Source organism: Haliotis cracherodii, unplaced genomic scaffold (genome assembly GCF_022045235.1).
Source record: "Haliotis cracherodii isolate W230 unplaced genomic scaffold, xgHalCrac1.p SCAF_1, whole genome shotgun sequence".
NCBI classification, from domain to species: domain Eukaryota; kingdom Metazoa; phylum Mollusca; class Gastropoda; order Lepetellida; family Haliotidae; genus Haliotis; species Haliotis cracherodii.
Genome location: NW_027266264.1, coordinates 34,948,714 through 34,971,705, shown reverse-complemented (window position 1 = coordinate 34,971,705; position 22,992 = coordinate 34,948,714). Strand labels below are relative to the sequence as shown.

General features: G+C 38.6%; 1 protein-coding gene across 3 annotated transcripts in view; it reads left to right on the top strand.

Annotated features, from left to right (window-relative positions):
• Nucleotides 1-2,826: 2,826 nt before the first annotated feature.
• Nucleotides 2,827-22,992, top strand: part of LOC139476749 (transmembrane and coiled-coil domains protein 1-like) — a 63,925-nt gene continuing 43,759 nt past the window's right edge. Inside the window, exons 1-2 of one of the 3 annotated variants that reach the window (XM_071259434.1) lie at nucleotides 2,827-3,271; nucleotides 17,604-17,711. In XM_071259434.1, coding sequence (XP_071115535.1) covers nucleotides 3,151-3,271; nucleotides 17,604-17,711 — 229 coding nt within the window. In that variant the 5' untranslated portion in view covers nucleotides 2,827-3,150. Of the gene's footprint in view, nucleotides 3,272-7,267; nucleotides 7,299-17,603; nucleotides 17,712-22,992 lie in introns of those variants that run through there. The other 2 variants (XM_071259435.1, XM_071259438.1) reach the window with 2 other exon arrangements.

Sequence of the window (22,992 nt, the reverse complement as noted above, 5' to 3'; positions counted from 1 at the left end):
ATAATATTTGGCATGTTTGGTGCCTATCCTATCCTTTATATGCTTATTGATATTGTTAAATACAGTAAAATCTGCCATTTTACAATGTATTTTAGCTGAAATTTAGACATAATTAAAAAGTTAAGGAAGCTTACAGTATTATGTTGGTTTGTTTATTGACTGACATAATTTGGTAAATGCAGAACACATATGTGTGTAAAACATTTAATTTTGCAATCTGTTTCATTACAAGCTGTAACCAGGAATGAAATTTCAATATGAAACTCTTAAACATGGCAAGAATAAAATCAGAAAATAGGACTGTCCTGAGAAGACCAATGACGTTTGGGTATTAGTGATGTAGGAAGGAATTTAGGAGATTCCGCCCGCCCTTCCCAGTGTCCTGTTTCACCGCTTACACGAACAAGCTGTAAGAGTGAGTCAGTCAGTGATCCCAGTCTTCTCTCTGCAACCAGCTTCGTCTCTTGATGTAACACTGTCAACACAGTTACCTGGAAAACTGTGGACCATCACCACACCCTGACCTTTGGGGCTCTTAAATCAAGGTTGAGGCAAATGCTGCAAAATCAGATTATGTTGCGGCACGGTGCATTCTAGATGTTTATTGTGTTGATTTGTTTGTTGTGTCACAGTGTAATTATTAAGAAGGAAGTGTTGTCTAAGCCTACCAGGGAGGTGCTTCATCAACATTGGCTAAACCTACCCTCAGTGTGATCCGTGTGAACATCTTTCTCATTGCTGTCTCATTTTGTGTAGGTCTCAAGGTCTGTGTTGAGTTTGCTTGGGCAACATTCATGTCTGCACCGCTTTTTGGCTGTATTGACTCACAAGCTCCCTTCACTCATGTGTGATGTAAGGACATGCTTTTCCAGGAGCCAACCTGTCCATAATCAGATGCATTGGACTGTCACCCCTGGAAACATCTTCCTGAGAAAATGCAGAATTTTATTTCCAAACAAACCCTAAGCTACCAGCTTATTCTTTATGGAAGGATTCAAAGGTTGTGTTATATTTTAATTCATGAAAAGACAAGTTATCTCCTGAATGCATAATGCATGTCAGAATGGCTTCAAGGAAAGTTTGCAAAGTGCACTAATTAACTTCACTCATAATCGCGCAGGGCACACACAAGACAAGACGCTGACATGTCTGTGAGAAAGATGAAGGATTGAGTCACAGTATACATTACAGAGTCACAGTCATCGCCATCAGCTGCAGTTACCTGGCCATGATGCAGGCCTGAAGCAAACATGCTGTCCCTCGATGGACCCAACTTTCTAGGCAATCAATTCAGCAAATGTGCAGGTGCCATCCATATTTGTGTTCACATTCCTCAATGATTCTGCCAGGCAAATGATAAATTTCAGAAATAACCCTGGAGCTTGCCTCAAGTTCCTCCATAATCTCAAGTGATGATTCAGCAAACAATAGCCCAGCATTGTTAAGGCTTGATGATCATCCTTCATGCATATTTCTCTATCTTGACGACTTGTCAGCAGTTGGAGCTGCGTTTTTATGAATTAATTTCAACAAAATCAGATTGTCTACTGTTCCAGTTGATCATGTCGCTGACAGTGAAAGGAGATAGATCGTCAACTGTGTCAAGACAGATCGTTTGATGATGTAGCATAAAGCTTGACTGCAGATTGACTGATTGAATGGCAGATATCTGAAATACCTCATGTGACTGATGAAGGAGGCCAAATGTTTGAAATTACTTACCAGAGTTAAGATGTTGACATAGTTTGGTGAGAGTTGTTGACAGTTTGCTGATTGATTGTAGCTCAGTGGGCAGTGTGTCTTAGTGTTTGAGCCGTTGTTGGTGTTATATGTTTACATACTTTTGTGACAGCTACTTAACACCACATGGAATGGTAACTTGGGAGGTGTTGGACCTCCATTGACAAGGATGTTTGAAGTCTCATTTTGGATCCAGTAAGCTTTGAAACACTTTGATGAAAAATTCAAATTTGACAGCCAAATTATCAATTATCATAATCTTCTAGGCTATGGGCATGATGAGCCAAATTATCATAATCCAAAATGTGACGGCTATTATATAAGATGATATCACATTGTATAAGCACTAGAAGATCAGGATAATTTACATCCACGTGATCATGTAGGCACACTATCAATATCATCAACATCATCAACAAGTAGATTGTTTTACTTGAAGGATACCTTCAGCTTGTTTAGCTATGTTGGCATCGGGTACCTTGCTTCAACCTACTCACTAACTACTCCCCAGTGTCAGTTTCTGCAGTTACTCTTCTCAAAGCATATTGATATCAGTGTATCTCAGCTTATTCCATCCAAATAACTCCATCCTTCCTGACACGTGTTTCCAATCACAGATGACATTCTTGTGTCTGTTGCCTGATGCCCTCTTATCATATTTCTGGAATTTAAAATGTAGAATATCAGCAGATTTCGCAAGAACAGATACTTAGGATAAGCCAAAGCAGTTCATTTCAGATAACATTTGTCAGATTGACATTCGCTGTTATTTGGGCAGTGATCATGGCAACTGACATCATGATGAAAAAACACCTAGTGGACTATTTACAAACTGTGTGATTGTATTGACTTTTATTTCCATTTTGGTTCTAATGTTTTTAAGGTTGTTAGATGCTAATGTAGGTGAATGAGTTTTAGCCTGGCAGCAAATACCAAGTTGAAAATGCTGATAAAATTTTGGAATATGTCAGGGATTGGCAAATAAGATCATTGTTTTTGAGTTACGTTGATGCCACAGCTGTCATTAGTGTCAAAACATTCCCACACCAAACACGTTTGAGCTCTCTCTGGTGTCTGTTGTATTTGTTTTTCCTGGAAGTAAGTAGACTCCTGTCAATATGAGTGTGCTCTCCTTAACATTTACCTATAGATTGTAAATCAGCTCTGAGACAGTAGACTTGAAGAAGACTGACATCCTGAGATTGGGATGTTCCTTCTTCAACAGCAGGTGTCACCAGGAATATTTTTCAGTGAAACTTTTGAAGAAAATATGGTCCATAGTTGTGTCTGCTGCTGTGGCCCATTGTGCTTGGTGTAAGATACCAGGCAATTAGCTTACCAGACAAGAAGGAATGCTCAAGCGCTGACGTCTTTGGATGTGTAAATTCTGGAAATATTTCGGACTTCACGATGAAATTAAAGCATACGATTGATGACCTTGATCTGTGGTACCAAGAGCACATGCGGACACGGAATCATGGCTCCCCCAGAACAGGGCGAGACACAGCCAATTATCGGCAGATCAACACAGGTGAGATTTCACACATGAAAGAATGTGTGGCTACAAATGACCAACTGTTAATCCATTCATACCCATGGTAACAAAGTGGTTGAAACAATTATTAGATGAAACTAATGTTTATTTTCATGATATCTGTCAATGTTTGAACCAGTTGAGGTTATACATGCTGCATGAGACATTCATCTTGTCTGTGGTAAAATAACATTTGTTCCAATAATATCATTTAAGTTTTCATCCCTGTTGACCTCATAACCACCAAACATTCACTCTTCATTTGAATCACATGCATCAACAGTTAATGTACAGAGGTGCCTTCAACAATTTGTTAAGAAAAATTCTATATGTTTATACTGTATAGAAATGTCTCGCACCTCACAATTTTTTAAATACATGGATGAAATTCTAATAAGCATTAAGGTTAAAAATTTTGATGGAAATGTAATTTTTTAAATCTTGAATTTTATATAGACATAAACATGATATGTGTTTGATACTTGGGATATATCCATGCAGGGATATGGAATGTTTACTCTGATAATAGTTTGGTTTCACCATGAAGGGAACAAAATCTAATAATGCATCATTGAATTTGTTCAAGACCTGAGTGAAGTCACTATACTGTAATGATTCCTTTTACAATGTGTTATGACACATTTGCCAGCTATCAGCAGAAGTTTTGTTGGAGATGATCTATTTCAAGGAAAATGAGCCCTGACCTTTTTGTAATTAACATGCACCGAATGTCCGAGAACATAAGATGGCAACATGTGCTGGCCAACCTATTACTTTGTCAACATTATCAACAAAGTCAGTGAGAAAAGGCATGCAAGAAACTTTGACAGTAAGAGCAGTAATTTTCACAAGAGAAGTATGATGTGATCAAGAATTTGTGGTTGGGTCATGTTTCAGGCTACTCTGTCATCAAAGGAAGGGTAGTGATATATGGTGGTGTCAGTAACACCAAACAACCACTAGCTGACACACACAGTGGCTGTGTCACAGCATAGAGAAGGAGAGCTGGCTATCAGAGCCAGACTTGTGACAGATCAGCCGGCTTACAGTTCACCTAGCTCACTGGCCTGTTTGTCTGACACATGGAATCTCTTCTGAAGTCATTTTCATCCCTTGGTGATAGCAGAAAATAGACTACTCCAAAAAGACACAATAAGGCCTCAAAATATGTTGTTTTCACACAGGAACATTTTTGCAGACCATTTTCTTTTCTTCCAATTATTTTTCAACAATTTTCTACTTTTACCTGTAAGCCAGGTAAACATTGGAGGTAAACATTATCATGATCATCATGTTAATGATCATGATTATCATGTTCTCTTTCAGTTGGGGGAGAAATGAATAACAGTACATGTACCAGTGGACATATTTCAGAGTTAGAATTAGCTAGTCCAAAACTCAAAAAGGACTGGTGCCATTATCTTGTGAAGTACCTCTTATACCTCTAGATAGATGCAACTCTGTATCAGATCATTTGTGCGGACAATTGAAAATTCAAAATAATTTCTAACACTGCAGTATTTTGTTAGCTTAACTTTGTTATGTAGAAGATATTGACATTACATTGATATATTAAATGTTACAATCCTGTGAATAGGGCGATTAAGTAAACCAGTTACCCAAGGTTAGCATTATGGGAAGTTGAATCCTCAATTCCAAGACAAGGCTAGCTGGATCAACAGCTTGCTCTTATTGGTGTTATTTGTGAATTATGAATGGAAGTCTGTGATTCTTGTATCCTTTCACAAACTAAGGTTTAAAATGCTACTTTGCCGTCTAAGAAAAAATCATTAGTGTCTTAATACACTCGTCAACATAAAGCCAATGGTAATGTTTATCAGTAACAAATCAGTTATGAAATCAGCATAGCTCCCCACTGTGACTTTGCCTTCCCTGCACTCTGCTGCGGAAGGTTAATGGACACAGTGTGATAGAGCTTGCTTCCCATTTTATGCATGCACACCACACATGTCCATTGTAAACATACCTGCAAGTGGAGCATGTTCATGCATGTTTATACAAAATGTGTGCGTTGTGCTTATGATATTAGGTTCTTGTGTACTGGAACCTGTGTACCATTATATGCTACTGCTAATATTTCTTGTGTCCTTATTCATGTAGGTGTCACAATGCAGTGCTCTAGAATGAATGGTGATGATTTATCCATTCCACTGACACGGTCATTATACTATGTAGGTTCACAGTCTTCTTCAACATGCTGCAAGGTCTCTTCTGTGTCTTTAAAAAGACATACAGGCTGGGCATAGGAGCAGATGATGATAATGAGTGCATGATGGTTCTGGATACAGGCTGGGCATGGAAGCAGATGATGATAATGAGTGCATGATGGTTCTGGATACAGGCTGGGCATGGAAGCAGATGATGATAACGAGTGCATGATGGTTCTGAAAAAAGGCTGGGCATAGATGCAGATGGTGATAATGGGTGCATGATGGTTCTGGATACAGGCTGGGCATGGAAGCAGATGATGATAATGAGTGCATGATGGTTCTGGATACAGGCTGGGCATGGAAGCAGATGATGATAATGAGTGCATGATGGTTCTGGATACAGGCTGGGCATGGAAGCAGATGATGATAATGAGTGCATGATATTTCTGCATACAGGCTGGGCATAGATGCAGATGATGATAATGGGTGCATGATGGTTCTGGATACAGGCTGGGCATGGAAGCAGATGATGATAACGAGTGCATGATGGTTCTGAAAAAAGGCTGGGCATAGATGCAGATGGTGATAATGGGTGCATGATGGTTCTGGATACAGGCTGGGCATGGAAGCAGATGATGATAACGAGTGCATGATGGTTCTGAAAAAAGGCTGGGCATAGATGCAGATGGTGATAATGGGTGCATGATATTTCTGCATACAGGCTGGGCATAGATGCAGATGGTGATAATGGGTGCATGATGGTTCTGGAAAAAGGCTGGGCATAGATGCAGATGGTGATAATGAGTGCATGATGGTTCTGGAAACAGGCTGGGCATAGATGCAGATGGTGATAATGGGTGCATGATGGTTCAGGATACAGGCTGGGCATGTGTGCGTGATGGTGATAATGGGTGCATGATGGTTCAGGATACAGGCTGGGCATGGGTGCGTGATGGTGATAATGGGTGCATGATGGTTCAGGATACAGGCTGGGCATGGGTGCGTGATGGTGTTAGTACATGAAGGAACGTGAAGAGAATGGGTGCATGATGGGCTTGGGTGATTAGTGTGATTGCAGGAAGAGCATTTGTGTGGGTTCATGATTGGTGTGATTGCAAGACGCGAAGAATGTAAAGGTATTGCCATGCTTTGGCATGTTCAAAGTCTAATTTAGAGAATTAACAAATTCTGTTGAAAAAGAAGTCAACCAGAAAATTCAAAGGTGTCTTTAATCGAAGTTGATTACCACTCAAGTACATTGACAGCTGTATCTATTATGTGTGTTCTGTCATGCTTGTGCAGCATTGTTAAGCAGCTGTACCATGGCATCAGTCTGACGCACATGTGAAAGGTCATGATACAACTTGTCCAGTGTGACACATGACACCAACGACTGTGTGATGTACAATGGAAGGAAGGACACAGTGAGACTTGTTGGTTCCTGGGTAGACTTGGTATACAATGAACAGGATATTAAGCCTAACAGAATAATACAATAAGTATTGTTAAGTGAGCATACATTTCTGATAATACTTGTTCCTGGTTCCTTTGTATATAGTTGACTATGGACTATTACATGATAACTCTGATATATTGTTGTTTTGTTTGAAGTCAGAGATATTAAAAGTTGTTGAGTATTTGTTGCTGTCCTATGTTAGTTGTTGTCCCATATATATATTCATCACATATATATATGTATATAAAATGGCCTCTTTCTAAACTGGCATTGGAAACAGTGGTGGCTCTGAGAGTGTCTGATCATCCAGAGTGAGTTAGCAAATTCAAAACGTCAATACACGTTGCGCAAAGGTGAAATAATGATGAAGATTTTATGAATAGATCACTAATAACAGGTAAGCATGTCCTGCTCTACTGGTTGCAACTTTATGCTTGTCTAAGAGGCGACTAACGGGATCGGGTGGTCAGACTCGCTGACTTGGTTGATACATGTCATCAATCCCAATAGCGTGGATTGATGCTCATGATATCACTCACTGGATTGTCTAGTCCAGACTCGATTATTTACAGACGGCTGTCATATAGCTGGAATATTGCTGAGTGTGCCGTTAAACAACAAACAAACAAAATAACTTCATAAGAAAGAAAATATATGTTTGTTGCCTAAGGCCACACCCAGCAAGACTCCTGCCATATGACAGGCCTGTGAATAATTAACAATCCTGTGATCAGGACCGTGAGCAATGATCCACGTTGTTGAGGTACATGTACATCGCTACGCTATCACCCAAGTCACCAAGCATGATCAGCTGATCCTTTAATATTAGTGCCAGTGAGTAGGTGTAAAACCTTCATGTGAAAGGTCCTATTATGGAATAGCATAATGCAGTGTTGACGGGCAACGTGTCATGTTTAGCAAAGTCCTCTGGATTCTACCATAAACATTCTGGAATGACTTGACCTGGCCTTTGATAGTGAACCTTGATTGAAAAGCTTAGGTTTAAGTAAAATATGTCTTTCCATTAAATTTGAATATTGTGTACATGCTTTAATGGATCAATGCAACTAAAGGTGATGGTGTATTGCTCGACATGAAGGGGAGAAGAATGTTGTTTTACGCCACTGTAATTAGCTGGGTCAGTCCAACCAGTGATTGATAGCACAAGCAATGATCAACACGGGGTGTGATGTCATGCTATCAGCTAGGCCACACACTGACCACCCAATCCTCATAATAGTCTCTCACACGAAACAAGGGGAATGTGGGATGTGTTCTGGCCCAGTCCTAAAGGGTCAGATCTATAATCCTGATGTATTTTCATCTAGGGAGAGTACACATTATGGGGAGGGTGGCATGTACTGCTTTGTGATGTTAATAGACTAACATTTAGGCGACATTTTTTTTATTTGTTGGCTTACGAATGCGCCGCTCTTTCAAAGTCCAAATGTTTAAAAAAAATGAAAATGAAAATTACCCTTTTTTTATTACCGCCGATCTTTTCGTCGAGCGTATAGCAAAGGGAAGTCACTCTGATGTTTCTTGCTGGGATCCTTCTCTAATACCATCAAAGCTTGTCAACGCAAAGCGCTGTGGTGACCAGTTTAACTATTTCAACACTGTTGGCCGTTCAAAGCCACAAGTCACACCGCACGTTAAACCGTCCAAGCCACGTCAAAATAGTTTGTCTTATCATTCATTTATTAAATCTATCACATTTCACAATGTCTGAAATATGTATTCCATTTGATTTTATCATTTTTTTATCTATAGATTAAAAATATATTCACTTGACACTATTTCCCGCAGTGTTATTGAAAATAAAATTCTCGGACACACTTCGACAACGGGTCCTTACGAGCTGAAACGTCTTTATTTACAAAGTAATAAAATCATCAAAAATGTATCTATAAAAGTTGCCAAACTGACATCTTAGTTATTATTTCCAACTTTTCGTGCGATCGCATATCGTAAGTGAAATGACATCTCGGCTTTCGTCGCCTGGATTTCGCGGCTCGGACACGATGTCTTAATGCCAAAATATTTGCATAAGAAATCTTTGTCACAGCTCGTAACCTAGCTCTATGCATCCATAAAGTTCCATATTTTAATATAGATAGCGATTTCATGCTAAAACGTTCAGAATAACATGATTTAACCCAAACCTTTCGCCAAAGTCCGAAAATTATCGTTGCTGTAATTTGATTAGCTGCCTTAGGTCACGTGCTTAAATTTGACCAATCACGAACCTTGTAGCAGATTTTGTCTGTGAAACAATAAAAGGTTTTTTAATGAACTGACATGGCAGGACGTATGTGTTATTCATACGAAGCTTTGAAAACCGAGGTATTTCCTCATGTTAGTGAGCGGACAGCCACTATCATCGGGAAATGGGTGATGACAGATATTATTTTTAATTCTTTTTAAAATAATGTTCCAACAACGTAAACAAATGAAAATTAAAAAGAAATAGGTAAGTGGATTTTATGAATTCTTATATTAGCCGAAAAAATCGTTAGATTTGCGCTAAATTTGGACGTTATGAATGTTTTAGCTTACATTATTATTTATTTAAAACAAACTTGATTTAGTTGTTCATGAATTATTTAAATAATGAAATACACATAACTTTCATATTTATAAACAATGGGATTAATTAGACCTTTCAAATAGTGTATGGCCAAACATGTAGTAGCAAAGATGTTAATTTTAAGCAGATGATTCCTTGATAAATGTTGGTTTCATCTCTGGGAACTTGGTGTCACAGCAGTAATCTTCTGGTTGGCTGGTGTTGAAAGAGTTAAACGTTGCCCATGCTGCCAAAATAGCAGCGTCTTTCATGCATTTCCACCCATGACATGAATATTGTTATGTTGCCATCCTTGCACAAGCTGAGTGCCAGGGATATAATAAAATGTTCTTGAAAAATTGAGTTATTTTACTTTTATTACGCCAGGATATTTTTTTTCATACCTACCTAACTTTTTAGGACAAAATTCAGGTAAAAAAAATGTGAGAGGCTTTTTTTCTCTTTTTTTTTAATTGGCCTGCCTCACTTTTGAAATGAGTTTGAAATCCGTAAACCAAGAAATAAAAAAAGTGTCGCCTTAGTCTCTGACAAAAGATAGTTGTTGCTTTTGGTTAAAATGTCTTTCAATATATGATAGTAGCCCAGAGCATCTCTTCATTCTCAGAAACTGAAGACATCTAGACTTGCTAAACATGCTGAAGTATTGGAGACTTGCTAAACATGCTGAAGTATTGGAGACTTGTTAAACATGCTGAAGTATTGGAAACTTGCTAAACATGCTGAAGTATTGGAGACTTGCTAAACATGCTGAAGTATTGGAGACTTGCTAAACATGCTGAAGTATTGGAGACTTGCTAAACATGCTGAAGTATTGGAGACTTACTAAACATGCTGAAGTATTGGAGACTTGCTTGGGTTTCTGGGTATGACAGATTAAGACTATTACACCGTCTTGCCATAGTCATATTGCTTAGCATGTGAAGGCAGCTCTGCATTGGTACTGACTGTACTGCGATAACACCACATTATAAGCAATAAATTACTTTAGCTCTTTAGTTCTCCAGCTAACAAAATAACAAATCTCATACATGCCAAATATCCAACACTGAACTTCAGCAGTAACTTTTTAGAGTGCTTTGCATTTTTTTAAGTCCAAACAGACTAAAATTTTGTGTGTCCATACACTGTTCCATAATTTTTTATTGATGTATTTGTGTTGTTGTCTTGTACACGATGTCACCCTCATTGATAAATCAATCTCTGTCACTCTACAGCATATATATTACATGTACCTATAGCAGGGTTAAGATATAGATATTGTACTGTATCGCTGTCATCTACCAGTATCTATTAGTATGTGGTTGTTTGTTTGTTGTAGCTAGTAAGATTGGATTCAATCACGGCTAGTTCAGATCAGGTATCTCAGTATATCACAACACAATTGGTTCAACTTGGGTGACACAGCTCAAACATCATAAGCACACCCAGATTTGTGTGTTATATGGTTATTGTCTTATTCAATGCAATTTGGCAATGATCCCAATTTGTATTGGCTTTGTTAGATGTGTATTATTGTTGAGATTTTCTGTTGTCATCATGTCAGTTTTCTTCCTGATATATAATGAACAAAATAGGTTAGGGATCACAAATATTTTTGGGCTATTCTTTTGCAGTGAAGACTGAGTGCATAGTTTCATTAAAATATCCTCACAAATATTCATGATCCCTAACTTATTTTGTTCAGTATGCATGTTTCCTTGGGACTTATCAATTACCATTGCCCCATGACAGTGACCAGTAGTATTTGCCTTTGACAGATGCCCTGGTAATATTTGCCCTGGTGGTGATTCCAGGTTAGAGTACATCCCCAGCTACCTATGTGGTGAAACAGGTGCAGGGTTTTAGAAGGACTGACCTAGATATACTCAATCTTCTGTTGCATACTCATGTTGATCAATATGGGTGTTCAAATAGTCAACCTGTTCAGTGAATTCTCTCAGGAAGTGCTCATTGTAATAGGAATTTCAGTTCTAATAGTAATATTACCACAGCCAAGACAATTGCCCATGCAGGTGGCCAAAGTTTTGGGCATGCCTAAGTGAGTTGAGGCATTGCTATAGAAGATCCTTTATTTGCATGTACAGTGACATAATAGTCGGACAAATACAGCCGGACAAGTGTAAACATGGACATAGATCTTACTGACTGTAGTAGTTTGTTCCAGTGGTATGATGTTGGTGTTTGACCACCTCTGTGGCGTAGTGGATAGAGCATCTACCCAGAGAGTAATACATTTACCCTGACTGATGCTTGGCATTAACATGATCAAGGGGAGAAGACAAGAACTGGTAAATTTTTCATGTACACTTCCCCCTGAACCATGTTAACCAGTCATTTCAGATAGGAACATCCTCTTGTTAGCTGGGCCCCATGAACAAAAGGGTATGACGATATGCTGGATATCTTGCCTCGAGCATCACAATATGTATATGTGAGGTAAGCATATCATGATACATCTAGTAGTGCTTGTTAACAAAACAGGAGGAAATGTGAGTGGCCCTGGGTTGTCTAAGGCACCACAATTTGCTGTGCAGGGGTGCGTCCCTTGGGAAACCTCATGATGATCGTGGGTTTAAATCCCGCTTCACCCTGATTATGTTTCTAGGTTTGAAAGTAACTGTTCTCGGGGTAAAAGTGGTAATGTCACTCACTTACTCACTCACTCACTCACTCTCACTCACTCACTCACTCACTCACTCACTTACGGTGTGAGTGTCATTTCAGTGTCATTTATGCGATATAAATTTTTGGTTAAAACCTGGCTAACATGTTGACTGCAAATGAAATTCTAACAGGTCAAATTGCCAATAATATTTGCAAATTTTGCAAATGACGTCAGATCTGAATACAGCTATTTCATCAAATAATCAATGCAGACATCTGCGTCCTCAATATCTGAACTCCTCAGTTCAGAGAATAGATGACACGATGAGGAATTCCCATCAAATATTTGTATCAGTGAGTCTGGGAATGATATGTACATGATCTCATTACCAAATACCATGCATGTTTCAACTAGCAACTGAAAAAAAACAATATAATAAGCATTTATGAAGAATACTTCATATATCCAGAAGTGATAAGTCTCGACGTTTTTCTGTTTCAAGGCCCAACTATTCTCACTGTGGCACATGTTTTTTCTGACTATTAATTTTTTATCATATCTTGACTTAACATCCATGTTAAGAAAGAGCTGCATTGGAGTAATGAAATCAAGTCACAATTATCTTTAAATATAATTCTGTTTGTTTCATGATGTTCAATATTTTAGATTAGTACCCTTGAGATCATGAAGTAGCACATTGTTTCCCCAAATACTCGCCGTTACGTTTATAGAATGATAGATCATGATGTAATTTAAATGTGCCTGCTTTGATCTTGAGTGTATTGAAAACACCTTCAGGGAGATCATTCTGCTATTTGAAGAGACAGCACCACCTAAATCAAGACCGGTGTGCCCAACATAGAATCCAATTATCATGACAGGCAGCAGGTGCAATATCATGCCAATAGCACCCAGGGCTTGTGGCAGTATTCTGGTGAGGACTCAGTCACCATGTTCAGGTTGTGTGTGTCATTACTGTAAGCATGAGAAACATTCATTCAAGCCTAATCACAACAACACGTAAGTTACAAATGTGGGCTTAGCATGTTTAGTCTGATGGATAACCATGAGAAACCATGAATAGAAGGATGGTGATTCTATCGATATAGCGGAAGAGATAGCCTAGAAAAACTTGACAGTGACTAATGAGCATAAGAAAAGGTTCTTTAGCATGGAGGTGTCTGGCATGGTAGTTGTCAAGTCTTAGGGTAGGGTCTAGTAGGTGGATAAAAATATTGAGTTAAAAAACCAACAAACAAGCAAACAAATTGAGGAGTTTAAGGTTGGACCTTCACCTTGTGATAATCTGTCTAGTCCAGAGTCCAGATTTCACCACGTGTGTGTTTGTCTGGTCCTAGGGAAGGGTGACTTCAGCTGGTAAGTGGTTGTCTAGCCTTGAAGGTGTCGCAATTGTTTTACCACCTACAGTTGCACAGAGGGCAGTTTTACAATAGTCTCCCCCTAATCTAGCGTGTAGGTGAGAAGTAACTTGGTAAAGTATTGTGTCAGGTACAGAGCAGTACAATCTCAGTCTATTATCCAGCTTTCATCTCTAGCTGCCTGCATGGCTAACATTGTCAGTGTAATAGAGGCATGTGATGTATGCAGGGAGGAGCCGAACATGGCAGCATGGAAAGGGCACCCGCACCCAGGCACAGATTGGGTTTCATAGTTGGAGGGGACTGGGGGCTTAGTGTGAAGGTGTTGATGCAATCGATGAATGTATACATGTTGTGCAACAGGGTGAATGGTATGTGCTTGGCGCTGAACAAGCAGTGGATCTGTCGAAGTTACAGCCTGTTGTTTCCTGCACCTCATCTGAAGGACAAAGGCTAAAAAGATTCTGATTTTCTGATTTCAATGTTGAAGAAATAATTGAGATCTTTCAGCTTCGGGGAAATCCTTGCTCTATTCTAACTAGAAATATAATAGAGCATGGCTGACCAGTGGAATAGGTGCCTTAGTTTGTCATGCAAATTCATCCAAGGTTCATGCAGATCATGTTCCGTGGTCTGCCAATCCAATTCCCGCCCTAACCATGGGTTTCACCAAAGTGGTTAATGTGGAAAGCATGCACTGAAAAACCTTTCATCTCACGTTATCACTGATGTGCCATAATGTACCATAACATAATTGTTCAAAGCAATGTTAAACCTTGGTCATCCATTCGTGGTGTGTGCAACAAGGTTCATACAGGCTTGAAAAGGCCTTGAATTTTAGGGTTCCTCTTTAAGAGCCTTGATTTTTTAGTGTCAACCTTGGAAAGCCATGAAAATCACCTAAATAACCTCTCAAGCTTTGAATTAGTACAAAATGATGTCAACTTGTTAATAAAAGAATTAAAACATACAAAACAAATAGTTCTGTACCAAGGATGATTAAGTGCGATTTATCTCAGTGATAGATTTGACACTTTGCCAAACACCTTGAAGAATTCATAACAGACATAATTTATTTTATTTGTAGGTTGTGAAAATCAATCTTGTTTCAAACTTTGTGATGCTCATACTGTTTTTTAAGTCTTCTGACTAATATATTGTATAGCATGGTATAGTCTTACAACTAATATACAGTATGCAGGATTTTAAAAAATATTGACAAACTGAGACTAATAACCCAACTAAAAAGCCTTGAAAGTGACACTTGAAAGCCTTGAAAAGGCCTTGAATGTTAGTGTTCCATATCTGTATGAACCATGTGCAATAAGATTTAGCATTTGTTCCATAATGGGCAGTAATCTAGTACTACATTAGCAACATGCCAGTGGTTGCAAAACTTTGTAAATATAACTTTTGAAAATCGATACAGAAGTAAAATATGAATCAGTACATGGAAAGGCATATGATGTATTCTAGTGTTTGCATTGCTTCAATACATCGGTGAATAGTATAGTAACTGAAGCATCCAAAGAGCTGGGAATTACTTCCCCTTCAGTGGTGTATCAGTGCTTCAGCAGGAAGCAGCCTCCAGGGGCAAATCTGTCTAGCCAGTCTCTGTAAAACACTAATGATGTGAGAATTAATTGCCAGACATTTCTTGTCAATAAAACACAAGCAGTGTCATCAGCACCATCGCACCATTGTAAAGAAGGAGAGAGATCACCTGGCATGCACTGTACACCCCCTTGGGAGTAAGTAGGGAACTTCTGCATGTTAAATGGCACTTGAGCAAGTTTATCTGGACAGTTTAGTCTCAGTGGAAGTAATCTGTGTACAAGTGCTGCAAGGGGCTTTCACTAAGGAAATGCTGACAATTAAAATACACTCTTGCCTGTATCAGTCTGGCCGTGCCATCTTTAAACAGCCTACTTATGAACTGGCAGCCATGGCTGCTGTAATATGTGCATATTGATGTACGTAGTTCAGTTTGGTGCCTTGGGTACAAATTGCATCAAGGATTCAGCCACAGAGTCATTGATTCAGTCGGTGACATGAATTTGGGGCATTTTTAAAATATATGGAAAAATAGATCAGAAACCTAGACTCTTTGAAACTGACAACATCAACTGTGTATAATCAGTGATCAGCACAAAGTGGATACACTCATGTTCATCCTCCTCCACATATCGCTCCCACGCAATCCTCAGGTCACCTTCAAGTAAGTTTACAAAGAAGGTTGAAATGTTACGATGGCAATATGATGTTCGATGATGTTCGAAAAGAGAGGTGTACTCTTAAATAATACACTGCAATATGTCATGACACTACTCAAGATGCTATGAAACACCAAGACATTCAAAGTACATCTATTCTCATTCGAGTGTTAATAATCTGGCACTATTGGACCTTTGAAACTGAGCCAGTTGACAAACAATAGGTTTTGCTAGGTATTAGATATCTTTGTGTTCTCTGGACAACTCGTGGAATAGTGGGAGGATGTATCATATTTCCCAGAGCAAGGATGAATGTCAGAGTTGCCTTTTGTATATATGACATGATATATATTTAGCATTGGCAGTTATAGGTCTAACAGTACTTCTCAGGATCTTTGTTGATGCAAAGTATCAAGTTTAATGAATGTCTATATACGTCAGTGGCAAAGTTTGATCCTCAGTGGAAATGATCTGACAAATGTGTCATTCTACAGCCATTGAATTAATTACCGAAATGATTTTGAGTGGCATTAATTATATATCAAGCAGTAATAGTATGAGCCACACAATCAGTTAACGTTGTTTATGTATATTTTTTTACTTATATTCCTTGTGAAATAATTTTAAGTCTTGTTGAAGTATATCTTTCGGAGAGATTTTCTCCTTTCTTCAGCATGTTCAAATTTCCATTAGTCCAAGACTATGAAATTCTAGTGGGACATGTACTTGTTTTCTTTAAAAATCTAGTTATTGTACATAAACCGCTTCTCCAGAATGTGATGAATTGGATATGACCAATGGTATCTACCACAGCTTAGGGTAGAAACTGACAGTTTGAGTCCACTAGTCCTAATGATAACATATAGCAAACCCCTTAATAGGGGCAAATTTCTTCTAGTCTTTATGATACCTTAACTATTGGGCAGTTTGGCATGGACTATGGGACTAGTGCCAATTCCTAACACTGTCTGAGAAATAGAATATAATTTCTGTCAAGGATTTCTTACCATTTCACAGACAAGTGATCAAAACAGACAATTGGAGCTATCTGGCCCATTTAATGGAATCCTATGGAAATGCTAGATATTTTTTAATTTTAACATTGTTCTAATATGTTATCATTGTTTAGTTGAGTGCTGAGAAAAAGGATTTTATTTCCCTGAACTGTAATCAATCAGAAGGTTTTGGGTGTGTGAGGCTACCGGTGTAAGATGGGGAACTACCTATATCAGTAAGCGTTGAGTTCCTTGATCACACTGACTTGCAACATCTGGTGCAGGTAACACCTCTTTGTCAGCAACCACTACACCAACCACTACAAAGCTTGCTAACAGTGTCACACCCTCTCTCTCCACTGTTACTCAACCAGGTAACTAGGTGGCTGACCTCACTGTGACCTCAAGGTTTCGTGGTGCAAGTGATCAATTTCACCCCAGGTGTTGGTCAAGTTGTATGTCATCTAATGTATTTTTTTGTGTGGAAGAAATTCAAATCATCAGCATGATTAGATTTTTTACATGCAAGAATTATAATTAAACATTCCTTTTTTCCAGGAAACCTCTATGTTGGTGTATCAGCGTACTTGTCCTGAACTTGTCAAAAGGCTGCATTTTGAAACCTGTTCTAAAATCAATATCCATGGCAGCCTAATCAAAAATGTAAATTTGTCATTACTATATGACAATATACTCTGAATGTATAATACATCTAACAAACTGTTCCAAACAGATCTTTTGATTTGTGACAGAGAGAAAGAAAAATATTGCACACTGATATGACAATATGTGCAGTATCCAGACAGAAGAGACCAGGGAAGGATAAAGATTGTGTTCTCCACCAACTATGCCTGTCTGTGCAAACATTGATGAACATGTTATATACTCTTTTATTGTATTATTTTTGTCTTGTGTTTCAGTTCGGCATGACAGGCCCCTCCTAAGCTCGCAGAGTGCGGGTCAACTTGGCCGACCCACAGCAGTTCCCTCCCTTTTACGCATCTCAGCTAGAAGGACAAACTCTACAGGTAGGCCATCTAATATTTTCTAAACATGTCAGTTTATATGGTTCTTGCTGCCTCGGGGTTGATACTGCACAGTTTAATTGTAATATTGACATGTTACGTATTCAGTGATCAAATGTGCACTTGAAATTCATTTATAATTGTAAATATTTGAGTTGAATTATTTCAGCTTCAAAAGATTAGTGAAGTACAACATTTCTGTTGTCAGACATTATGTAGACAAAATGTCTCCTACTTTAGTTCATAATGCTGAAATATTCAGAGAGTGCAGTGGTTTCCATGTGGTACTAATGTGTGTTCTGAATCTGTGATGAATGGTGTTTGGTAGGACAGATTACTAAGCAGGTATTGATTCAATGTTGCCAGCTTTCAAGTGTGAATAATTAAACTGGTTGACGGCCCAAGCCTCATCTCAATAAGTCACGATAAACCTCTAAATCAGAACTATGATAAACTACTCACTGTATTTGAAATTAAGGGGAGTCTGTGAGTCTTGAACATGTTTAAAGTCTTCTGTGGTATTGGAGTCTAGGGCCTCCCAAGTCTTTGACTGTACGTTGGTTACAAGGACCCCTTTAACTTCATGAAAATAGCAGCAGATGATTCTGTAACAAATGTCTGTCAAAGTACTACTGAAAACAAGAAGAAACAAGTGAACACAGAGTAACCCAGGAAGGAAACTTCATGAATCCAGTCGAAGTTTGCAGTATGACAGGAGCAGATAATTTCACGACAATTTCTGGCAGAAAAAGGGATCATATGTCTGATCAGAAGACATTGGGCAGCAAACTGATCAAACAGTGTAAAATCATCTGAAACCTCTCCAATACACTCAAGCTAAAAATAGACTGTTGATCACGACAGGCAGTATGTCCTCTTGGTTATAAACAGTTGTCTTATTAATACGCCTGATCAGCGATGTTTGATAGCTTTTGTGTGTGAAACGAGTACAATCAAACACTAAAATAGACTGCAATACATTGTAATTAGAGGCAGTTCAATATCCTCTCCGCTGAAAGTCACGCAGGATCTAGCTGTTGTCATGAGCAGTTGTGCAGGTGAAGGTGTGAAAGGTAGCCGAATGATGTATACTTAAAACAAACACACAACGCCTGCTGTTTGGATTTTGTGATTGAAGGTCAGACAATCGTGTGCAAGTTGATTGGGGGGATATTGTTGATTACAAATTGACCTAGATCTCTTTAGTCACCGTTTGTTGGTGCAGAAGACAGTGGCAATAGCTGCAGCCGAGATCTTTGGGGAATGCTTATAGATTGAAGTTGCAGGGTTGTATGATTGTGCAGACCAATATTGACAGACAGGACCCTGTTTGTCTTGTGCTCATTCATGAGTTTGCCTGTCTCGCGACAAACAAACAAACTTCAAATAACATTGTCTTGAATGCATGTCAGTGTTTAAGCCAGGCTGTATGTGATTATGAACAGAAATAACAAGGCAGTTTATCATAGATGTTTGTTGAACATTTGTTGTTATAAGCATATGTAGACATCTTATGTATTCATCAATACAAGAAAGTGACTAAATAGCTTATAAGATTGGTTGTATCTCATGCTCATTCAACACATGTCAGTTTACAGTAACCAGAACACAACATAACACTAACAAGGGCTCTAAGTATTGTAGCCCGCCTCCATGGTCTTCTGGTAGAGCATCCGCCCGGAGAGTGGAAGGTCTGGGGTTCAATCCCCGGCCGTGTCATACCAAAAGACGTTAAAAGATGGTACTTGTTGTTACCCTGTCTGGCGCTCGGCATTAAGGGGCTAAAATAAGGACTGGTCAGCTTGGAGTCAGTATACTGTGTCTGAGTGGGGTATTCATGTTAAACTGCGGCATGGTATCTCAGTGAGCTAGCACTATAAATCGGCATCAGTCCGAACTAGTACAAGCAGCCACACAAACACACACACGTACATGCACGTCGCTATATAAGCGCAATAATCTTGGACCCGGCGTTAAACCCCATTTCACCTAACCTTTTCACTGATTGGCATCTTCCGATGAATAAATTATTCACACCCCAACATTTTTTATGTGGTCATCTATTAAGCTAAGCATAGTTTGATCTGTGTGGCCACAATAGCAGCCCAACAACCAAGTATAGAAGAACACTGTGCCAGGTCACAGTCAAATTTCTATTGTTAACTACATTCATCATCTATAATTCACGGACACTTAATTATTAATTTGCAGACGCCATTCTTCTCCATTCTTAGTTGGGTAATTTGAAGTCATTGATGTTGAAAGACCTCTCTTCAGGTAACAGCAGGTCGTGTTAAAGTACATGTCTCAAATAGGAAGTAAAGCAGGTTTTGTCATTACAGCTGAGGTCAAGATACAGCTGAATGACTGCCTAATTGGATTTGAAACTGGTGCATATTGTTTATGGCTCACTAAAAAGGCAGGTGGTGATTTTCTGTAAGAAACACTGTATTGCCTTCCTTCTGCATTTTCTTGAATGGATGGGTATTTTAGGTGCAGTAATTTCTGGGGGGCTGTCATGTGTGCATAATGACAAACAGTTATTCTTGTGTGTGGATTTTTGCTTCAGGGCTGAGGTTTTTTGTATTCCTTCATTGTCAAAAAGCAACAAATGACAGTGAAACAAGTTTGTAGGTTTTGTTAAATACGTGTTCTCCAAATGTGTGTATTGTGCTGGAATAGATTTGTCTAATTTTCCTCACCTAATGCTCATACTCAATGTCAGAAAAAAGTTATGGAGATCAGTTTTTTTATTATGGAAAGGTCAGTATAAACATCAATGTGGCAATCTATTATTATGCATGGTATTTGTTATCATAAGGAAAGTAATTAAGGCAGTGGGATTCAAGCATTTGTTTGTCACACTGATGAGCAAGATGATGGTGCTGCACATGGGTAGTGTGTGTCAAACCACTATGTACTCAGTTATCCATACAATGCATAAAGTAAGCACATTTGGCTAAAACCTCTATGTAACAAATGTTATATTTGGGATAACACTTTCTTTGTAAAGTACAGATTCTCATACTTTTTTGGGTTGAGTCCCGTTCGGGATTCGAACCCACACTGTTTTCACTGTGTGTTCATAAAACCTCCATGTCTGTTTAATAAGAATGAGTTAATTGAATAATCCACTTATGAAGTTGACCTAAATGACCTTTGATGGCTATATTGACACACTACTCACTATGTTACTGACAGGAAGAGAACATTGCCAGCAGCTACAACAAGGTCATCTTCATTTATCTAGTGTATTATATGATGTCCCTTCTGATACAATGTATACCCTGGTAGTATTCCCAACAATAGCTTCATTTTGAGGCCTAAGAATATCAAGTGATGGGTATTGGCCTGACTTTCGTTTTTACAATATATTGTAATAATGATTGGATGTATCTACGGTTACAACACATGTGTAATAGACTCTGTATATACATGAAATTGGTTTTGCTTTTTCGATAACAGGAATCAGTTGCTACTTTCTAAATTTCTTCATTTCAATTCACCTTTAAGATGAAAATATGCATGACTTTGAAAAACACAATATACCATGGTATACCGGTATTATATTCTAAATGTATTGTAATATGTATTCACTAGTATTTCATCTTGAGGTAGATCGGTAATACCGCCATCTTCCTGAGGCATGTTCAGTTACCACCCTTGCCGAACTAGGCTGGAATTCTGGAGTTATATTTTGGCTAGACTAACGAGTCTAACTAGTCCAATCAAAATCGTGTAACAAACTACAAAGATTGATGAGATCATCAGGATTGGGTGCTGCCTTTTGTTTGAAGCAATTGCAAGCAATAAAAGAGCTGGAATCTGATTGGTCAACAGGGGGGACATAGAAAGGACATAACTCAAAATAGACACTATTGGTGCTACGACTGAGCCTGGAAATTCCAGCCTAGTTCAGCAAGGGTAGAAACTGGACTTTATAGTCAGTCAACTCCCTTGCCTCGGGACGATGTAATACCTCACACCTCTGAAAAACTCTGTCAAATTACACTCATGAGGGAGAGGAATTTTGTGCTAAGTTAGTGATAAGACAGCTGATGATGTCACTTCCCAGGCAGAGCTTTGGTTTGTGAATTGTTCCATGGTATTTACCATAAGAGTGTCATGAGAATGGATATAACATGACAATACACTGGATAAACGAGGATGTGCCAAGGTAGTGACAATCTCGAACTAATAAACCTGAACTCCAAGTCTTGTACCCCAATCTTGTATTTTCAGTCTCATTGTACTTGGTAACTGACCCATAAAGATCCGGGGTAGAATAGGTGTTCAGAAACCCATGCTTGCCGTAAAAGGCGACTATGCTTGTCGTTAGAGGCGACAAATGGGATTGGGTGGTCAGGATCACTGACTTGGATGATGCATGTCATTGTATCCCAATTGCGTGGATCATTGCTCATGATGTCAATCACTGGAAAGTCTGGTCCAGACTCGATTATTTACAGACCTCCGATATATAGCTGGAATATTGCTGAGTTCGGCATTAAACAACAAACAAACTTGGTAACTGTGAGTTGTTTTGCAATTTCACCACCTGGTTGCATTGAACTCACAGACATGATAAACTTGTGACTTCCTATGGCAGTATTAGCCTGGGCTTCAGATGGAAAGGTTTTGCTCCTGATGATTGTGACTTTGGGGTTAGGTGATAATGGTATGGGGTTAATATTGTAATCGTATCAAGATGTTTGTGTCAGTGTTTGGCAACCTCTGGTGTGTAGAAACAGGAGTACATGAAGCAGGTTTAATTACACACCGCACACAGATGTTGATCAGACTGGACCAGATCAATGACCTGAAGACTGACCGACCTCATCCTGGTTGCTGCTGCTGGGATTGCTGTGCCTGCCCAAATATATCAGTCTTCATGTGTTGTTTCAGACTTAATGTCTGTCTTTTTCTTCTTCTAACATAATAACATTTAAAAAATACCAAATTTGAACATGTACTCTCATAATATTGAAAATCTTGCTCTTCTTTCTTTTAGTCTTTGAGTGATATTTACAGCTATATCACAGAAATTTGTAAATTCCAGGTAATCTCATGATTAGTCAGATAATCCTAGTAATGAAAGATGTTATAAAAGTGAAGTGGTCAGCTTAATGGCATTGATTGTATCTGTACAAAAAACATGATAACCAAAAAATAACATAGTCCTACAACTATATGATGATTTACTTTTAATTCTAGATTCAGTCATCAACATCTTTTTATTTACTGCTAGGAGATTCCAGGGCACAACAGCTGGTCCCCCAGTAGT